This window comes from Phallusia mammillata, chromosome 6 (genome assembly GCF_965637545.1).
Source record: "Phallusia mammillata chromosome 6, kaPhaMamm4.hap1.1, whole genome shotgun sequence".
NCBI lineage: Eukaryota > Metazoa > Chordata > Ascidiacea > Phlebobranchia > Ascidiidae > Phallusia > Phallusia mammillata.
This window is the reverse complement of record NC_137257.1, coordinates 20,254,320-20,267,596: the sequence shown is the minus strand read 5'-3', so window position 1 is coordinate 20,267,596 and position 13,277 is coordinate 20,254,320. Positions and strand designations below refer to the sequence as shown.

At 42.5% G+C, this 13,277-nt stretch overlaps 1 protein-coding gene and 2 pseudogenes across 2 annotated transcripts; all 3 read right to left on the bottom strand.

Moving 5' to 3' along the window:
- Positions 1 to 4,147: 4,147 nt before the first annotated feature.
- LOC145234474 (uncharacterized) lies at positions 4,148 to 7,087 on the bottom strand. Its single transcript, XM_080099201.1, has 3 exons — positions 6,902 to 7,087; positions 5,124 to 6,629; positions 4,148 to 5,035 (listed from the first exon to the last, which is right to left on the bottom strand). Exons 1-3 carry the CDS (start codon positions 7,085 to 7,087, stop codon positions 4,148 to 4,150), a joined length of 2,580 nt encoding a protein of 859 aa, XP_079955327.1.
- Positions 7,088 to 7,095: 8 nt separating this feature from the next.
- Positions 7,096 to 8,276, bottom strand: LOC145234473 (uncharacterized; annotated as a pseudogene).
- On the bottom strand, positions 7,857 to 11,712 carry LOC145234472 (uncharacterized; annotated as a pseudogene). Its single transcript, XR_013861290.1, has 6 exons — positions 11,701 to 11,712; positions 11,548 to 11,627; positions 10,717 to 10,888; positions 9,907 to 10,079; positions 8,146 to 9,387; positions 7,857 to 7,979 (listed from the first exon to the last, which is right to left on the bottom strand). The product of XR_013861290.1 is annotated as an uncharacterized LOC145234472 (transcript).
- Between the last annotated feature and the right edge of the window lie 1,565 nt (positions 11,713 to 13,277).

Below are 13,277 nucleotides of genomic sequence, written 5' to 3'. Positions count from 1 at the left end.
CCACAGGTTAATACATGAATAAACAAAAACACCTGACGATGAAAAAACAGGCAACAGCAAACGAAATGAAGCAATCACTAACCCAATTAGTAGTCTAAACTAGCGGACTTGGGTTAACAATAGGGCTACCAGACGTCCGGAATTTGGGCGTAAAATCTGTTTCGAAAATTTTTTGGCCTATAGTAGCTTAACCTACAGTAGTTTCCCTATTCTTTGTATGGGTGACTTGAAGATTTGTGTTACAACTGCTGTCTGTGGTGATTTTGATTCACGATTCACCCTACTGCGTGCATTCAGGCAAAACAACGCATCTTGAAAGCTAAAAATACTGTTAAAAAACCGGATCTGGTAAAACTTTGCTTTGTAACGTATTTCGAAAATACTAGCGCTTTGAATCTCTGTTATAGTAATGATATTTTATTAAAAATACTCTGTCTAACGCATATGCCGTTCCTAGTCAAGAACATCATCTGAATTTGGATGTTAAGTGACGCACCAGTAATTTTAAGCAAAGTTCATCTGCATGGTCCATTAAATCGGGAGTCGAAAACCTTTTTTGCACTGCGGACCGTTTTAAAACTAAAATTGTATCGCGGACCGGTCTTCAAAAAACTACAAATATTTAGCCAAAAATGCTTAAATTAGTTTATCATCCCCGGGAGACATGGGCAAATTGTTTTGTAGGATTTAACCTAAAAGGTTATACGACCCGGTAACGAACTCGTCGCAGACCGGCGGTTGCCGACCACTTCATTCAATTTTTCTCGGGCTTTCGACAAATGTCACCTCAACGCATTGGCAAGGTCATTTTGTTAAATAACACTGGGCAACAAAAAATTATTTTTTTACTGGTGTCTGTAATGTTTTAACTGAATTTGACTAATTCTAGTGCCCTGATTTCAAAAATGCAATCGGTTTATCTGTATCACGTCTAGTTTTCCTGTTATGGTACATCGACGTTTGAAAAACAATCTATATGTATACACTATAGGGAAACTGGTTTTGAGTATTTTATTTGGAATTAACGTTTTTGCAAGAACAAAATTTCGAATTTAATTTTAAATGTAACAGCTGGACACTCCTAACAAACAAAATTCAACACAAAAATAAAAAAAAATGTTTCAAATTTGTAAGTTATCAGGTATAGGCCTACACATGTACTTTGGTAACTTTCGGAACCGAATGGCAGCAAATCGTCCCGTTTAATTAACCAACAGCAGTTAGCCAGGACCACTTTATTCCCTCTTCCCTGACACGTTTCGTTTTACTGATATCCTGTTGAAACCTTTCAGCTTAATTCTCATAATTTATATCCCCTACGTTTTATAGGAAGTGTAGCTTTGTATTTATTTTCGTACCGAATTTTTCAGACTGCTTAATAACTTTGTTATGTACTCTTTCTAATAATTTCAGTCCCTTTCTACTGTTTTTGTCCATTACTGCAATATTCCAATCAACATTAGGTAAGTGGAGCGCATTGCTTGTCCTAAACCCCCAAAGTCACATCAAAGTGTGCAAGATATGCACATTTGATACTTTTTTTTTCTCGTTTTAGTTGTGTTGTATGGGTATTCACCAGTAATGTAGCATAAAACATCTTGGTAATTCATGCAACACCTTATAGATGACCTAGCCACTATTAATTTTAGTATTACCACGTTGCTTTACTAGTCTGAAAATCACTCCATAAAACACGTTTAGTTTAAAGTTACCGCTAGCCCGCACTAACCATTTTTAGACAGAGCATAAGCATAGAAGGCATATTCATGCTATGAAATTGACTGGACTGTAGGAAATTGATGTGTATAATGTAACAAAACTTTAACAAACACATAAAAGCATGATTTTAAAGTCATTGAATCAATATGGTCATGAATTTTGATTTTGTAAATAACTTAAGAAGTTGATCTGATTGAAGAAAACCGTAATGATTTTTGAAATCAGCACCCCAAAATTAGTCAATATCAGTTTTAACATTAAAGACACCAAAAATTGTGTTGGCCAGTGTAATTATCGTAATGCTTTAAAGCGAAGTGTTGGCATAGCGATGCGTTATCGCTGTACGACTCAAAGTTGTACTGGGTGAGGGGACTTGCCAACATTTACAAAATGCGTTTTTCGTCTGGGTTTTGTCCTTTTTATCTGCGTTCTTGAGCAGCTTTAAGTGTCTGCTGATGATGACGCGACTTGCTGGTGGATGACTTTGAGGTTGTTTGTTAAAGTTTACAAGTGAGATTCTGGTGGTTGGCAGGTGTTCGTGATGTAACTGCTACCAGCTGCTACTGTCTGGTTGGGGTCATTTCCTGGCATGAAAATCACTGTTATATCGCAGAACTATTTGTTATGTAAGGATCAGCGCTGTACGTCCTTGAGTCGACAGCGTTATTGTCGGTTATTATAAGTTCGACACTGTGATTGTGTCCTTTTCATTCGGTCAATAAAAATCGACATTCAACGTATTGGAATGTAAATGTCGACCTTAAAGCAGAATCCATCCGTTTTACCATGCCCCGAAGTCAAAACTTTTATTTGCGCCAAAGCTGACAAACATATTTTACCATTTTTTATTGTTTCAAAAAAGCAGAGTTGGGCAAATTTCCATCGGGATTAAATATGTGGTTTGGACCGCATAGACGCTATACACTAGACCAGGGGTCTCAAACTCAAACTGGTTTGGGGGCCAAAAACAAACTTTTAAGTAAGTCGGGGGCCGCACTATCGACACATTTGTTACGGTGTAACATGACAAGAAAAGACATTGCGTGATTAAAAAGTGAAATGTTCATTAATGTCACTAACTACATTAAAAAACATAATTGTAATAAATAACAAACAGATATACAGTGTAGCAAAGTGAAAGAGTCAACTGTGCTATATTGCTTTGTGTGGAAACAATGGCCTACAATGACGCAACAATGTATAAAATATGACGCAACAATCGCAATTGCTGATTTTAAACATGATCTCGCTCAATCAAACGCTGCATATACCACCAGTAGAGAATGATTGTGCCATGTAAATTCACCGGTCTTATGGGATATTCCGCCTAAATAAAACACAAAACTTCTCAAAATTACTTCGCGGGCCGCACAAAAACCCTTGGAGGGCCGCATGCGGCCCGCGGGCCGCGTGTTTGAGACCCCTGCACTAGACACTAGAGCCATCGTGTGGATGTTCTTACCAACTTCGACGGTCGGCTAGTAACTTAAGAACTCACAACATACGGATTTTGCTAAATACTGATCGATCTGCGTAAAGAGCACAGTTAAGTAAATTCACAGTAAGACTATGATAGGGTTAGAAACGGAATTTATCGTTAGGAACAAATAGGTTGTTTTTATTGTTATTATTTTTACAAAACCTCACCCCAACCCTATTATGCCTAACCGTCAGCATTTTCACACCATTTGCATCAAAATGTTCGCAAATGCTCTTTGCGTCACCTACCGGTATTTAGCAAAATTTGTCCGATGTGAGTTTTATTTGTTTGCAAAACTATTAACTTTGACAAAAAAAAAAACGTTTGTTGTGTGGAGAATATGTTTTGGACAAATTTAAAGGCACCCAATGCTTTTAATGCACATGCCCGTGATTGCAAGGCCGACGTCTTGTTCAATTGGGGAACGGTGGTTGAATCTGCAAACCTCAGCGCCGTCCCACACACAAGAGACAAACCTTTGCCCAACGTAGATGTTGTACTGAAATAACAGACACAAATTGACATCAGTATTATTTCAAACCAAAGTTGTAAGCGGGCCTGAATTTAGAGGCCGAACCCGTCCTGAACCCAAAACAAAAGCGCAAAGCCCGGCCCGAATCATTTTTGAGAATGATTGACAGGACTATAATATAGAAGACATATAGGATAGACAATAATAGACAAAGTCTTGAACAAGAAGTCTTAGGGCTATTGGGCATTAGATTTGGTCCAGCAACTGGCTACTTATCTTAGTAATTTATAAGTATGTAGCGAGGTATTTATTCGAGGTACAACGTACTAGAATGACACAATGAGCGAATACGACGCATAAGACGAGAGTCAGAGAAAGAAGGCAATCTGTCCGGTTCGCTGTAGTATGAAGGCACACGATAACGGAAGTGAGAGAGGCCGCTACATGACCCTCCTCCAGAAATGGACATAATAAAATTAACACATAAAACGCGACGGAGTGTGAATTTGACGCGTGCGCGTGTGTTGGCCCGAAGGTAAAGTTTCTGGCTGGTGACCTGGTGGATCCGCCAGGGCAGGAACGGGTTCGGGTGGAACCGGATCGGGCGGTGCTGAAATATGCGATTTCTTCTCGGATGGCACCGGTTGTGTCGGCGTTGGTTGGTGCGCGGAATTGGGAGGGCGACCACGGCGTGGGGGTTGGGCCACTTGTACCGGCTGCGTAAGGTCGACATGCGCTGGCTTAAGACGGTCGATGGAAACGAGCTGGTTGCTTTCGCCGATAGCAAGCGTGAAACCCTTGCTTCCTCGATCAATGACGCGAAAAGGGCCATCGTAAGGTGGTGTAAGTGGGGGTCTATGGCCTTCTTTCCGTACGAAAACGTACGGAGTGGAGGCCAATGCTGCGGGGACCGTTGTGCGGACAGGACCGTGGCGTGACATTGGAGTCGGTACAAGTTGACGCACCGTAGCCTTTAACGATGGAAGAACCGTTTGGGGTGAAAGCTCGTGATGTTCTTGGCGGAAAAAATCGCCTGGAACGGTAATGGTAGAGCCGTAAACAAGTTCGGCCGATGAAGCCTGCAGGTCTTCCTTTGGAGCTGTGCTGATTCCAAGCATAACCCATGGCAGTTCGTCGACCCAATTGGGGCCCGTTAGACGTGCCATGAGTGCACTTTTCATGTACCAACGTAAGGAGGTATCTGTTACACTGCGAAGGTGCAAGCGGTCCAACAATGTCGACGTTGAGATGCTGAAAGCGTGCATAGCAGGGCGGGTAGCTTGGTAGAGGCGCACGGACGTGGCGTTGGACTTTTGCCTTCTGACAGCGGACGCACTGTTTTGCCCAAAGGCCAACTTGGCGTTCTAAGCCGTGCCAAACAAACTTTGAAGCGACAAGTTTGCGTGTTGACCGTATGGATGGGTGCGAAAGACCGTGTATAATGGCAAAAACTTTGCGTTGCCATGAGGTTGGGACAATTGGACGAGGCGATCCAGAGGAAACGTCACAAAGAATTGTAGTTCCACATGGATCAATCTGTATGTCCTCTAGCTTAAGGTTAGTGACAGCGGTACGATATGCTTGAACCTCCGGAGCGACCTGCGCAGCTGCCAGTGCCGAATAATCCAAGTCAAGTGGGAGTCGAACAGCATCAATGGAACCGCGGGAGAGCGCGTCTGTCACGTGGTTTTGTTTGCCATCGATGTGGCGCACATCTGTGGTAAACTCAGAAATGGCGGTTAAATGACGTTGTTGGCGTGCTGACCAGGGAGCGGACACTTTGGTAAAAGCAAAGGTCAGAGGCTTGTGATCGGTATAGGCAGTAAACACGCGACCTTCCAAAAAATAGCGAAAATGACGAATGGCGAGATGCAAGGCGAGCAGTTCCCTGTCAAAAGCGCTGTATTTGAGCTCCGATGATCGCAGGCGTTTGCTAAAAAATGCCAATGGTCGCCAGGCATTATTGATAAATTGCTGGAGAATAGCCCCGATGGAATGCTGTGATGCATCGCTAGTCACAGCAGTCGGTGCATCAGGCAAGGGATGGTGCAACAGCGTGGCGTTCGCTAGGGCGGTTTTTGCCTCCGAGAAAGCCAAATCTAAGCTGTCACTCCAAAGCAACGTTGTAGGATTGCCCTTGAGTGCCTCGTAAATAGGAGTCATAATGCGTGCAGCGCCAGGAATAAAACGGTGGTAAAAGTTTACCATACCTACAAACTCCTGAAGGCCTTTGACAGTAGTGGGGCGCGGAAAAGTTTGAATAGCCTCGACTTTGTTGGGAAGGGGCCGGGCGCCGGTACGGTCAACGCGATGCCCCAGAAAATCGATTTGAGAAACTCCAAACTTGCACTTTCCCAGGTTGATGACAAGGCCATGGGCGGAAAGCTGTTTGAAAAGACGCTTTAAATGGTCGTAGTGCTCGGAAAGAGACTTGCTTGCGACGAGGATGTCATCAAGATAGACGAACACAAAGTCTAAAGATTGACATACCGTGTCCATCAGTCGCTGAAAGGCCTGTGCCGCATTTTTATGGCCGAAGGGCATGCGAAGGAATTCAAAAAGGCCAAAAGGGGTAATGACCGTGGTTTTCGCGATGTCATCAGGTGCCACAGGAACCTGGTGGTAGCCGCGAACAAGGTCAATTTTGGAAAAAACGCAAGAACCTGCCAACCGAGCCGAAAAGTCTTGAATGTGAGGAATGGCGTAACGATCAGGCTGGGTAGCTGCGTTAAGACGGCAGTAATCGCCGCAGGGGCGCCACCCACCGGACGACTTTGGAACCATGTGCAGTGGCGAGGCCCATGGACTGGAAGAGCGTCGAATAATGCCCAGTTGCAGCATGTTGTGAAATTCCTTTTTAGCGATGCTGAGTTTCTCGGGAGGGAGACGACGAGCGCGAGAGTGCACTGGTGGGCCGTTAGTGGGAATGAAATGCTGAACTCCATGCTTGGGAAGCGACTGTGAAAAGTGGGGAGTTGTTATTCCTGGGAACTCGGCCAATAGTCGAGCATAGACAGACGTGCCCGAGGAAACAGCATTAAGGTTCGGCGCTGATTGGGAGGCCTTGCCAAGTGCGACGCTGGAGAAAGTTTCGGCATTGATGAGGCGTCGGTGCTTGAGGTCAACTAAAAGAGAATGTGCCCTCAAAAAGTCGGCGCCGAGCAGCGGTCGAGAAACTTCGGCAAGTACAAATTTCCATTGAAATTTGCCGGAAATAAATGCATGGATACCAGACGTGACCCGTACGTCAGGATATGGGTGCCATTAGCAGCAACGAGGGTTTTTCCGGGAGGATTGGTGCGGCGCTCTAATCCCGTGGGAGGTATGACGCTTATCTCTGCGCCAGTATCAACAAGAAAATTACGACCTGCTGAGCTATCCCAGACAAAGAAAAGGTTGCCAAGTGCGCCGGCCATCGTGGCAGTTAGGGATGACCGGCTTTTTCGTTTCCCTGCTGTGCGAGTGCACAAGGGTTACGACACTTAATCGCATTTCTGCCAAAACGACGATGATAAAAGCAGAGGGACTTTGAGTCAGGCATCGCCTGTGGTGAAGACTTCCTACCTCGTTTTTGATGCTGGTCGGGAGAAAACCCATTGCGTCGAACGTTGGACAGTGCGGGTTCCGTAGGCGTCTGATTACCGGACCATATCGCATCTGCTTTGCGGGCCAAGAGCCGTGATTCACTAATGTCCTCTCCGCTCAGCCGTGTGCGGATATACTCAGGCAATCGCTCCAAAAACAGTTGTTGGAAAACAAAACATTCCTTTGCATCGCCAAGTAATGCAAGCATGTCATCCATTAAAGCGGATGGCATTCTGTCGCCCAAAGGAGGCATGTGAAGTCCCTCTGTGGGCGCGAAAGACAAAAGGTTTCTACCAAACGTGTCTTGATTGCCTCGTATTTGGCTGCGTCTGGAGGGCTTTCTAGCAGGTCTATAAGACGATTTGCTGTGTCCTGATCCAGAGCCGAAACGACATAATAGTACTTCGTTAGATCTCCTTTAATGCTTTTAAGAGCGAACTGTGCCTCCGCTTGCTGAAACCAAACTCGTGGCTGAGCTGTCCAAAACGTCGGTAACTTTACTGCTACAGCATTCTCTGAGTTTGTGGCTTCTGTCGTAATGCAAAAATAACGTTTTTGCACGCTTGGGGTCACCAAATGTAGCGAGGTGTTTATTCGAGGTACATCGTACTAGAATGACACAATGAGCGAATACGACGCATAAGACGAGAGTCAGAGAAAGAAGGCAATCTGTCCGGTTCGCTGTAGTATGAAGGCACACGATAACGGAAGTGAGAGAGGCCGCTACAAGTAAAAAAAATACGGACAAAAAGTTTAAAGTCAGGCCGGAATCAAGCTCTTTTTCTTTGATTTTTTTTAACCTAAGCCCGAACCCTGCCCAAAAACCCCGACCCGTCTTACAACTTTGTTTCATACACATAAGTTTTACCACTGTAAGCCGCCACTTTACCTCGTACTCGGCACCGACACGCTTCTTTCCTCGTTTTTCCAGTTTCCGCTCACTATATTGTTACGCACAATCAACTTTTCGTCGAACCTTGGGTTTAATTGAAAAGCGATGTTGTTGTTGCTGTTGTTCATCTTTAAGTTGAAGATGGACCTTTTAAAACAGGAAAGTGGGATAATTATCCTAATTGCACTTAGTTTGCTAACCTTAACATCACCGGCCGGGCTTTCGGGCTTTGATTCAAATTCGGGTCCAGTTTGGGTTGGGCCTCGAAAAGATCAAGCACAAAAAATCTTGATTTGGTTGTGACTTTTACGCTAAGCTTCATTTGTGTTCATTTATTTAAAAATGGTCCATCGAATTTCGATTGGGTTACGGCCTGGGTTCAAGCTGGGTTCAGGCTTAGGTTTCTTAAAAAAACGGGATTGATTCGGGCCTGACTTTAAACTCTGTGTCAGTGTTTTTTAGATAAATTTAACTCGCTAAGTATCAAGTTGCTGGACCTGACCTAATGTCAAACAGCCCTAAAACGCCTTGTTCAAGACCAATTGTTGATTGCGTTTGGTATCATGGTCTTTCCTGAGGATTTAATGTGTAGGCCTGTCAATCAAACTTTCGGATCAAAACGGGCTTCTCAAAAACGAATTGGGTTCGGGCCGGGTTCAGGTTCCAATTTCAGGCACGTTTACAACTCTGTCTTAAATCAGTGCTGGTACTTGAAAGAACGCACACTCTCTTTGGCATGATTTGACAGCATAAGATATTATTGGCTGTTCAGCACATCAGAGTTGTTAACAGGCCTGAAATTCGAGCCCGCACCCGCCCGAAACCGAAAGTACAAGCCCGAAACCCGACCCGAACCCGAATCGTTTTTGAGAAGCCCGTTTAAGCCCGAAAGTTTAATTGACAGGCCTATACACTGAAGCCTCAGAAAAGACAAGACAACAAACACAAGAGACAACTGATCTTGAACCCAGACGATTTAGAGATTTTTGACATTAGGTCAGGTAGCAACTGGTTACTTAGCTAGTTAAATTTATTTAAAAAGAATACTGACACAGAGTGTAAAGTCAGGCCCGAATCAATCCCGTTTTTCTTGAAAAAACCTAAGCCCGAACCCGGCCCGAAAATCCCTGTCCGACCTACAACTCTGCACCACATTACCAACTTTACTTTCACAGGTGTTGCAACCACTTTGATGGTCTTGCCCAATGTTACTATGTTCTGAACGTCCACTTGTGTTTCCTGCAAACAAAAAACAAAAAAAAACATGAACGGATATAAGTGTTGTAATTTGGACTTTACACCATGAGTATGCAGCCTTTATCATTAAAGGGCAAAATACGATCATCGTAATAAAGCACCTTTATATAACTGATGTTGGGTTTACTTTGTTGCGTAACGTGTTTTCATTAAGGTAAAATTACCAGTAAAATTTGCGAGTAATTTCAGCCGCATTTTTAAAACGCAGGAAAATAAAACGAGTCCACTAAACAAAAAACTGGCCTACACATTGAAGTCTCAGGAAAGACCAATACAACAAACACAATAGACAATTGGTCTTGAGCGAGGCGTTTTAGGACTGTGTGACATTAGGTCAGGTCCAGCAACTGGCTACTTAGCTAGTTAAATTTATTGAAAAAATACTGACACAGAGTGTAAAGTCAGACCCGAATCAAGTCCCCTTTTTTAAGAAACCTAAGTCCGAATCCGACCAGAAAAGCGCGACCTGACTTACAACTCTGGGCCAAAAACACTAGTTACCACTTTGGCCGCATTTCCGCTGTTGTCCTGGATGTCAACTCGAGTCACATCGAGCCCACCGATCGTCAACCCAACGTAAGTGCTCGCATCAACTCGGGTTGGAAAGTACACCCGTCGAGTTTTTGTCCATTCCAATAACAGGTTATTTCATTGTCTCCAACGTCGAATTTGAACTACCACAAACGACATTAAATTGGAAAGATAAGAAGAACAGTTGGTTTAGAAAAAAAAATGTTTCGCAGTTTAAATTTAGGTTCATATAAGTTATATATTACCAAACAAGACTAAGCTTTCTAAGAATATTAAAATTTTGAATTTGAATTGACAAAAAGTTGTTGTTTTGTCACAATCCCTAAAATTTCTTTGAATATCAACTTTATGTTTGTTGATTGTTCTGTTTTCTTACATCTGTAGGCGAATAGTACACTACATCTAATCACAGAACATGACTATTTTATCCAAATGCAACAAGCAAATCTCATAATTAATCCAGGTCGTATCCATCAATTACTTCATAAAAATTTAACTCAAATCCTGGTTAATAAACTTGTGTGCTCGTCACGCCACAAAGGATCAACAAACTAGAGATGTACCAAATATTCGGTTTGCCGAAATTTTTCGGACGAATCGGCCGTTTTTGCAAAGATTGCGATTCGGCCGAAACCGAAAATGTCAAACGCGTAGCGCACTACTTCGCGTGACGTCACAAACGATTTGGTTGATTCGACCGAACTTATTCGGTAAAACTGCCCAATATTCAGTTTCGGCCGAACCGAAATTTAGCTGGTTCGGTACATCACTGCAACAAACCTTTGCATAAGAACTTTGGGCCCAGACAAAATCACCCGTTCTGGCCCATTGTTCTGGCTGCCAACCTGCATTCGTTTTATTGTTTCTCTCGATCTCTTCCTTGTCAAAACAGGGGCTGAAATGAAATCCGGTAACGTCCAAGTTATCATACACCAAAAAGTTGATTTCAACCCTGCAATAAAAAGCGATTAGTGCCAGTGTTTTTTTAAGGTGTTTTGGGGGACCGAAACGGTTTCTCCAGCGGTTTCCCAAAATTCCCGTTTAAGCAAATATGGCTATTTTTTGGTATTTAAATAAAACACTTGCGGTCTCTTAAAACTACTTAGCGGTCACCCAAACCAAACCTTAAAAAAAACCTGATTAGTGCGAATGCTAATTTAATCCTAAGGCTAAAAACGTGACTGTGGCTGGGGCCGAGATGTAAACAGGCGTAAAATCGGAGCCCGAACCCGGAAGTACAAGCCCAAAACCCGGCCCGAACCCGAATCGTTTTTGAGAAGCCCGCTTAGGACCGAAAGTTTGATTGACTGGCCTATACGTTGAAGCCTGAGAAAAGACCAAGACAACAAACACAAGAGACAACTGATCTTGAACCAGGCGTTTTAGAGATGTTTTTAGGTCAGGTCCAGCAAATGGCTACTTAGCTAGTTAAATTTATTTTGCAAAATAAAGACACAGACGGTAAAGTCAGGCCCGAATTAAGTCAGTTTTTTTCAAGAAACCTAAGCCCGAACCCGACCCGAAAAGCCCGGCACGACTTACAACTCATGGGTTGGGGTATAAAGGATGTTTGATAAAATATATGTGTGGCGCAGAGTAATGTTTTAGTACCTGTCGTCGGAGGGCCTTCCAACTACCGTGATAGTTTTGCCAAGAGTCTTGAGACCTTTGACTGAATAGTCAGTTGTTTTCTGTTAAATTTTAAAAAGCTCAAATAAAATCGTTGTACTTACGAAAGTACAAATAACTGTAACAAATTCTTACCGGTGCAGCCATTTTGTTGCGATGGGATAAACTGTTCAAATCGGAATCGAAAGTTAAACTTATAACTTTAACTTTTTCAGTCGCTAAAGCTATCATTTCTTTCTGTTCGAAGCAAAATTATTTAATGCTAGAATGTATTTGACAACCATTGATCCTGCATTACGACGCATAACAATACATGAAATAAACAAGCAATAATGGATTAAATGTGTTCTGAAAAAAATCGGGATCATGAAATTGAACGGTAATAATTAAATCACGGCAATAATTTAAAAAAACACCAGTTTAAAAGTATCAAAAGTCTTTCTTTACAAGTCTCGGAAAGACTCCTGTCGTGGGTTCGAATCTCACCGCAGGCTAGATTTTTCTAGCCTAATGTCTTGCCATTTGGTGGTGAATGCTTGGTGACCGGCTGATTCGGTATGACGCCTTTAATGGGCTTGGCATACTGTGATTTCTTTACAAGGCGTATGTTGATACTTTTTAATGACTAAACCCGTTTATAAGGACTTTTTTCCGTTTACAGCTATTTATCAATCATAGGTTGCCGAAAAAAACAGCCCGACATGTTTCTTGAAACAGTTTTGTAACGAATTAGGCAACAAAAACAAATATAATTGCAAAACAAATATGGGATGGGAAACCATATTCGTTAAAACCAGATTGGTTTACGCATATTACATGATTTTCATCAACCGAAGTGATTTATGATTTTGCAACCGACAATTAACAAATTTGTGACATCACTATTGAAAAATTTCTATTAAATATAAATAATTCAAATATAAACACAATTATTTCATTTAAAGAATTTTTTTTGTTAACGTAGGGGGAAATTCGAAGTTGGTGATTGACTTTAGTGGGAAACTACAGCAAAAAGGTTAAGAACCACTGCACTAAACTAAAGCAAATCGCTGAAGACATTGCTTGTAGTCTTAAACTACAGCTTAACTTATTTGACAAACAACATCAAGGTCATCCTCCAGCAAGTCACGTTTATCACTAACAGACACTTAAAGCTGTTTAAAAACGCAGATAAAAATGACGAAACACTGTTGCAAGTCCCCGTACCTTCTGGAACATGTAAGTTTTTCTTAACTGTGCACTATCTTTCCTTAACTGTGCCATGCCTAACCGTAAGTATTTTTGACACAATTTGCAATTAAATGTTTTCAAATGCTCTTTGCGCTCCCTACGGGTATTTAGCAAAATTTGTCCGATATGAGTTTTCTTGTTAGCAAAGCTATCAACTGCGGCAAAAAACGTTGTGTAGATAACATGTTTTGGACAAATTTACAGGCTCCGTATGCTTTTAATGCACATGCCAGTGATTGCAATGCCGATGTCTTTTTCAACTTGGGAACGGTGATTGAATCTGCAAACTTCGACTAGTTACCACTTTGGCCGCCTTTCCGGTCTTGTCCTAGATTTCAACTGCTGTCACATCGAGCCCACCGATCGTCAACCCAGCGTAAGTGCTCGCATCAACTCTATGTTGGAAAGTGCACTCGTCGAGCTTTTGTCCATTCCAATAACAGGTTATTTCATTGACTTGAACGTCGAATTTGAACTGCAAC

What these genes read in the sequence shown, in the direction of transcription:
- LOC145234474 (XM_080099201.1), bottom strand. Translation starts at nt 7,087, where the DNA reads ATGGCCGGCGCACTTGGCAACCTTTTCTTTGTCTGGGATAGCTCAGCA. An exon ending in TGACGTACGGGTCACGTCTG is followed by an intron (nt 6,630 to 6,901) that starts GTATCCATGCAT and finishes CACTTTTCACAG; the next exon opens with TCGCTTCCCAAGCATGGAGT. An exon ending in CAACCTCATGGCAACGCAAA is followed by an intron (nt 5,036 to 5,123) that starts GTTTTTGCCATT and finishes GGCACGGCTTAG; the next exon opens with AACGCCAAGTTGGCCTTTGG.